The 6,852-nt window shown below is 32.6% G+C and overlaps 1 protein-coding gene across 1 annotated transcript; it reads left to right on the top strand.

Moving 5' to 3' along the window:
• Positions 1-1,685: 1,685 nt before the first annotated feature.
• On the top strand, positions 1,686-3,916 carry LOC129880620 (aspartyl protease family protein 2-like). Its single transcript, XM_055954724.1, has one exon. The coding sequence runs from the start codon at positions 2,025-2,027 to the stop codon at positions 3,645-3,647; it is 1,623 nt and encodes a 540-aa protein (XP_055810699.1). The 5' UTR covers positions 1,686-2,024; the 3' UTR covers positions 3,648-3,916.
• Positions 3,917-6,852: the final 2,936 nt, after the last annotated feature.

Raw genomic sequence — 6,852 nt, 5'->3', positions numbered from 1 at the left:
AGCAGAATAATCAACATTTATTGTAAGTTGTAAAAGAATGCGTGCTAAGTAGGGATTTTGGAGAAGAAAGTCTCAAATTTGAAACTATATATATCCATTTATAACGTGTTTGTGTTAAAATGAAAGAACAAAAAAGAAGAAATATTAACTTCTTAAAAGAGACAAGTGTGACACCAAATTCTTTTGATGGACGGTAAAAGTAGTTGTGAATTGTGATATAAATATGCACTCAATTTCTATTTCCATTTGAGAGATATAAACACAAGAACACCATAAAAATAAGGATGGCTATACTAGTTAAAGTTTGAAAATTTACTAAGATGCATCTTTATTAAAATATAGGACAGTTACCAAATATATATACAGTTCAGTCAATTTCTTTATTAACACACACATATATATAGACTTGATTAGAGAAGCTATAACTATAATTTGCTTAATTACAATTCATAGTTATATGTTAGAGAAAAAAAAGAGGAGAGAGGCGAGCGAGATCTAAGAGAACGGAGGAGAGAGGTGAGAAATGTATATAATTGTATAATTGATATATAATTGTATCATAAATACAATTGATTTGTATCAATGAATACAATTGTATCATAAACTATTGTATTCGTTGCTACAAATTAACCGTATCAAGTGTATTAACTAATATAATTTGTATCAATGAATATAATTTGTATCAATAAATACAATTATATCAACGAGTACAATTATATCAAATTGTATCATGTTCAAGTGTATTAATGAATACAATTATATCAATGAATATAATTGCATCAATATTGTATTTTGTAATAAATTATATTTGTATTCATGTGTATTTGTATTTGGGAAATAAGTTATTAATATTGTGGAAAAACAGAAAAAATAATTTATCTTTTCTCCATTTGTTGAAAGTAATAAGTAAAAAAAAAATATTTTTAAAATACTAGACAAATCAAAGTGAATAGGTAAAAGTAGGTATTAAAGTTAGTGTCAAGTGGTCAAGTAAAATGGAAGAAAGGAAGAATTCATCAAGAATTTGTTTTGTACTCCTTTATCCCAAAATAAGTGTTGATTTAACTATTTTCACACCTAGTAAGAAAATATAATGTATCATTAACTAAATTACCTTTATTTATTAGATATTTTTTGAGAATTGAACATTATTAAGAAGAAATAGTTCTTTAATATTCCCTCTATCTCATATTAGTTGTCATGTATACTAAAAATATTTATTCCAAAATAGTTGTCAATTTAAACAATCAAGAGAAAATTATTATTTTTTTCAACTTTGCCCTTAGCATTAATTATTCTAGAATTAAGAAATATGTAAATAGATAAAGATTAAAAAATTAATAAGGGATATATTAGTTAAATAATGCTCCTAATTAATATTTTCTTAAGAATTATGTAAATTTTTATCATGACAATTAAAAAAAGACAGAGGGAGTATAAGGTTATAGTTTTGAAATCCTAAAGCATAATTATTTTGGGACAATATTTTTTGCTAAACCAATACTTATTCTAGGACCGTGGAAGTAATGTTCTTTCTTTTTCCTTGGTGGAGTTATTCTTTTCTTTTGTAAAAAAAAATATAATATTAGGAGTAGTTTAAGATTAAAAAAAATTCCTTTTTTCTTATAAAAAATAAAAATAAATTACTCGAGCTACGAAGAAACCGCGTGAGAGGAAAATTGGCCATCTGAAAAGCCAGCGTTCAAAGTCTCTCTTCAAACATCAAACTCCATTTAAAAGCTCTCTACCAAAACCAAATTACATGAACCCAATTCCCCTGACTTTTTTGGTCTCTCTATTTTTTTTCCTCCATGACGAAATCCAACATTTCTTCTTACCCAAAATAATAACATTTTGTTCCTCAACCTCACAACATTTTTTCTCAATTTTTTTTTTGTTTTGGCTTTCTTGATTAAGAAAATTTGTACTGAAATTTGAAATCAAGAAGCTGAATCCTTTTATGTAGTCATTTTTTGATTTTTTTTGCAAAATTTTAAAGAAAAGAGTTCAGACTAGTAATACCAATGGTGACAAAGCTCAGTATTTTTATTTTGGTTTCCTTGAGTTTATTCTCATTTGGTTTTGTTGCCTCTAGGGAACTTCATCACAATTTTGGGATCAATCTGAATTCTAGTGCTTCTGGTATTGAATTCCCTCAACATCCAAGTTTCAATGTTGTTTCTTCTTCTACTAACTCAGGTTGCACTCATGGAACATCAACAACAAACACCCATTCCATATTAACCACAGAAGAACATGATAATTTTGATGGTTTCGGAGACCAGCAAAGAGAAGCAGTGAAGTTTCACCTAAGGCATAGATCAGCTGGTCAAACAATAGAGGCTAAAGACTCTGTTTTTGAGTCCACGTCAAGGGACTTAGGTAGAATTCAGACATTGCATACAAGGATTGTCGAGAAAAAGAATCAGAATTCTGTTTCAAGATTGGCAAAAGACACAGAAAAAACAGTCATTTCTCCAGAATTTGAGCTCTCAGGCAAACTCATGGCGACGTTGGAGTCAGGGGTGAGTCATGGATCAGGGGAATATTTCATGGATGTTTTTGTTGGTACACCTCCTAAGCACTTCTCTTTGATTCTTGATACTGGTAGTGATCTTAATTGGATTCAATGTGTACCTTGTTATGATTGTTTTGAACAAAATGGTCCTCATTATGATCCTAAAGACTCTACCTCTTTTACGAATATAAGTTGTCATGATCCAAAGTGTCATCTTGTTTCATCTCCTGACCCTCCACAGCCTTGCAAGACTGAGAACCAAACTTGCCCTTATTACTATTGGTATGGAGATAGCTCGAATACGACTGGTGATTTCGCCCTTGAGACGTTCTCGGTTAATCTCACAACCCCTAGTGGGAACTCAGAGATCAAGAGAGTGGAAAATGTGATGTTTGGTTGTGGGCATTGGAATAGAGGCTTGTTTCATGGTGCTGCAGGTTTGCTAGGACTTGGTAAGGGACCACTTTCGTTTTCGTCTCAGCTACAATCTTTATATGGCCATTCTTTTTCGTATTGTCTGGTCAATAGGAATAGCAATTCTAGTGTCAGCAGCAAACTGATTTTTGGCGAAGATAAGGAGCTATTGAAACATCCAAACTTGAACTTCACTTCACTAGTTGGTGGGAAAGAAAATCCAGCAGAAACGTTCTACTATGTGCAGATAAAATCAGTGATAGTTGGAGACGAAGTGCTAAAACTACCCGAGGAGACATGGAATCTGTCTCCACAAGGTACCGGTGGCACAATCATTGATTCAGGAACCACTTTGAGCTATTTTGTCGAACCAGCATATGAGATTATAAAAGAGGCATTTATTAACAAAGTGAAGGGCTATCCTTTAATAGAAGATTTTCCCATTCTGAGACCATGTTACAATGTGTCTGGAGTGGAGAATCTTGAATTGCCCTCATTTGGGATAGTTTTTGGTGATGGAGCTATATGGAATTTCCCGGTCGAGAACTACTTCATCAAACTTGATCCGGAGGACATTGTTTGTTTAGCAATTTTGGGTACTCCTCACTCTGCCATGTCAATAATTGGTAATTACCAACAACAGAATTTCCAAATCTTATATGACACCAAAAGGTCTAGGCTGGGATATGCACCAACAAGATGTGCTGATGCCTGATATGTTGACTAGCTATTTTGTGTTACAAGGTTGGGAAACTGTAAACATAGTGGGAGATGGAAGGATTGTGTTCATTCTTTTTTCTCCTGATTCTAAAACTTATAGATACAAAATGTAGGTTCTATCTGTATCTCTTACTTTTTAGGTGTGTAGATGATTATACATTGTTTGACAGAAACTAGCTACTACAACATATATATAAGTAAACTTTCAACAACTCTCTCATATCTAAATGACTGCTTTTATAATTCGTTACCATTTTTTGTATTTGAATGAAAGAAGGGAATCACCCCTTTCTTCGACAACGATTCATCCTGGCAAGATACACTTTCTTATTTGGATTTCATATTAGATTATTAACTACACAAAAGGAAAATACTATGAATACAGAATTTAAGGATGATTTTTGTTTTGTGTCATTGTATTGACATCAGCACAAGTTTCAGCTGTTGAGCCTTCTGAATGTTATACCTGCCAAGGCTCATAATGTCAAGAATGCATCATTTGCTGGTCCACAACTGTTTTTAGGTGGTGGTTGGATTGATGTCCTTGTTTTTGGTTTTGGCTCATCCTTTTTATTCTTTCAAATTTAGAAGACTCACGTCTCACCGCTTCCTTTATGGAAGCACATATTTATTTTTTCCAAAGCATTTTTTCCAAACCCCTCCTCAGAGGATAAATAATAGGGATTTCCACTTACCTTTCAAATATATTGACCCTTTTTTCTTTTGGGGCAACTTAGGGCCCTCTGTCTTTGGAAGAATATTATTAGGAAAAGTTAAATAATAAGCAAACATATATTATGTATTTATAATACATAATCAGTGGCGGAGCCAAGATTTTTGTGAAAGGGGTTCAACATATAAAGAAGTAAGTCAAAAAATAAAGCAAAACGGGTCAAGAAGAAAAAAATTAACCTTCCTCCGCTAAATTTAACTTGTCTTGTCATGCCGCGTTTAACGTTTCTTCCTACTTTACCTTACTCCATTGAGTATTCTTACAAAAATATGTGATATTTTTCTTTTATTTTGTAGTGTTCTATTTTATTTTGATTTTTAAAAAAATTAGTACTTATACAATCATATGTTACCTTGAAAATTATCAAAAAAATCCCAAATGTTGAGCCCATATCAGCTTTGTTGTTGGATTTTCAAAAGGAAAACAGGGAGGAAAGAGCTGATACGTGGAATCAAACCCAAGATGTTGCGGGTGATTCTTGAAACTCTTAACCACTCAGCTGGGCTCTTTGTTTCTGCTAAGGGGATTCATTTTAATATATATATATATATACACACATAAAAACAGAATTTAGCCTTATGTATATAGTGTAATTTTTCGACGAAGGGGGTCCGAGTGAACCCTCGACCTCCATGTAGATCCACCCCAGTACATAACTACAATTTAAAAGAATTACAACTCACAATTACATTACTCATTTAATAGTTATATATTTCTGGGCTTAATTTTAGGCATTGTATCTATCAATTTATCTCCTTTTCTTCTTTCCTCTCTCCAAATTAACAACATTCTTTCTTCTTTTATGGATGATTTTCTTCCCTCATGGATGATTCTTCAAATTCAAATTCAATGGCACCGTGCTTCATCTCTCTTACTCCGACAAAGCATTATCGTTATTGGCTCGTGATAGTTACGAAATTACATTGACAATCATGAGAGAGTTTTGAAGATTAAGTTCAAGTTGCTTTATGAAATTCATACTAGATTTAAATGGGTGATATTTTGAAAGATTAGATATATCACGAGGAGTTCATATCTCAAATTTGAAGCATTCAAGGAATCAAACACACATGATATCTATTGTATTCATGTATTTGAGTGTATGTGTTCGTTGTTGTACATTTGTAATAATGTACTTTAGTGTTTCTATAATGTATTTATCATCAAAATGTATTTGGAGAAGCAATTGAAGTGTAAATGTTCCTTATTATTTATGATATATCAATATATTTTAGTGTATTTACAACCGATTAGAAAATCGTATCAATTTATTCAGGTGTACCTGTTCCTTGTTATTCATTTTAATGTATTCGAGTGTATTTACAACTTGTTATAATTTTATTAATGTACTCAAGCATATTAATTCGTTCTTATACATTTGTATTTGTATCATATATTTGAGTGCATATGTTCACTCTTATATATATATATATATATATATATATATATATATATAGTGTATTTATCATCAAGATATATTTATATCAATCTCGTATTAATGTATTCAAAGTGAAAAAAGTAGATAGCACCAATTTTTTTATGTACCAATGTACGCTTTTGCGACTTTTCCTTTAGTCGATCAAGATGGGAAGATCCCCCTAGATCTGGTCACCCCCCCCCCCACACACACACACACCCCTTTCGGCGAGATATTTATCGTGAGTAATGCGACATTCCCAAGACCTAAGGAGAGATCTCTCTCTCCCTCTCTTTTTGGGCATAGTCCCGGTCTATCTGGCCCAATTACCTATTTAAGGTATTCTCAGAGAGGGTCATCCCCCCCTAGTAGGGTGGTTAAAGAGGAGGTTGCGGATTTCTGACCTCCGAGCCAGAACTATCTAGGGGGAATCCATCCCGTAGTGATATATGAAATCAATAAAGAGAAAAAAGATCTTATATCACAAGTCCTTTTTTTATCATGAAAAAGATCTTGTGAAATTTTAGTCCCATTTTTTTTGGTAACTAACATTTTCATTAATCACCAAAGAAAAACGATTACAAGCGCCATAGAAGACTAACACAATCATCTATCCAATTGTAGCACAGCTCTACACACAGTCTAATCTAATTTGAAACTACAAATGAGAGATCTAATTCTGGTAGAAGCTCTGACACAACAAAAAAATACAATATCCTTAGCAATGACTTCAGGCTCTCTTATCTTATTTTCGAAAATTGTCATGTTGTGTTCTATCCACAATCATTGCACAAACTCAGTGTATACCAATTTTGAATATTTGAGCAGTTTTCGTCCTTCCTTTCGCATGCATTAGTACCCCTGTAAGATGTTGGTCCCATGCCATGGAGTGTATTGGTATGGCTTGGATCTATTGTTGCAATATTCTCCAGAGTATTCTTTCACAAACACATGATACAAATATTTGGTCCCTAGACTCATTAAGATGAGTGCATAATGGGCATATAGGAGAGACAAATTTCTCCACTGTATAAGCCTATTTGTAGTTAA

The sequence above is a fragment of the Solanum dulcamara genome, chromosome 2, assembly GCF_947179165.1.
Source record: "Solanum dulcamara chromosome 2, daSolDulc1.2, whole genome shotgun sequence".
Classification (NCBI taxonomy): Eukaryota; Viridiplantae; Streptophyta; class Magnoliopsida; order Solanales; family Solanaceae; genus Solanum; species Solanum dulcamara.
This window is presented reverse-complemented; position numbering and strand designations above follow the sequence as displayed.

Coding starts and splice junctions, on each gene's coding strand:
- LOC129880620 (XM_055954724.1), top strand. CDS start 2,025: ATGGTGACAAAGCTCAGTATTTTTATTTTGGTTTCCTTGAGTTTATTC.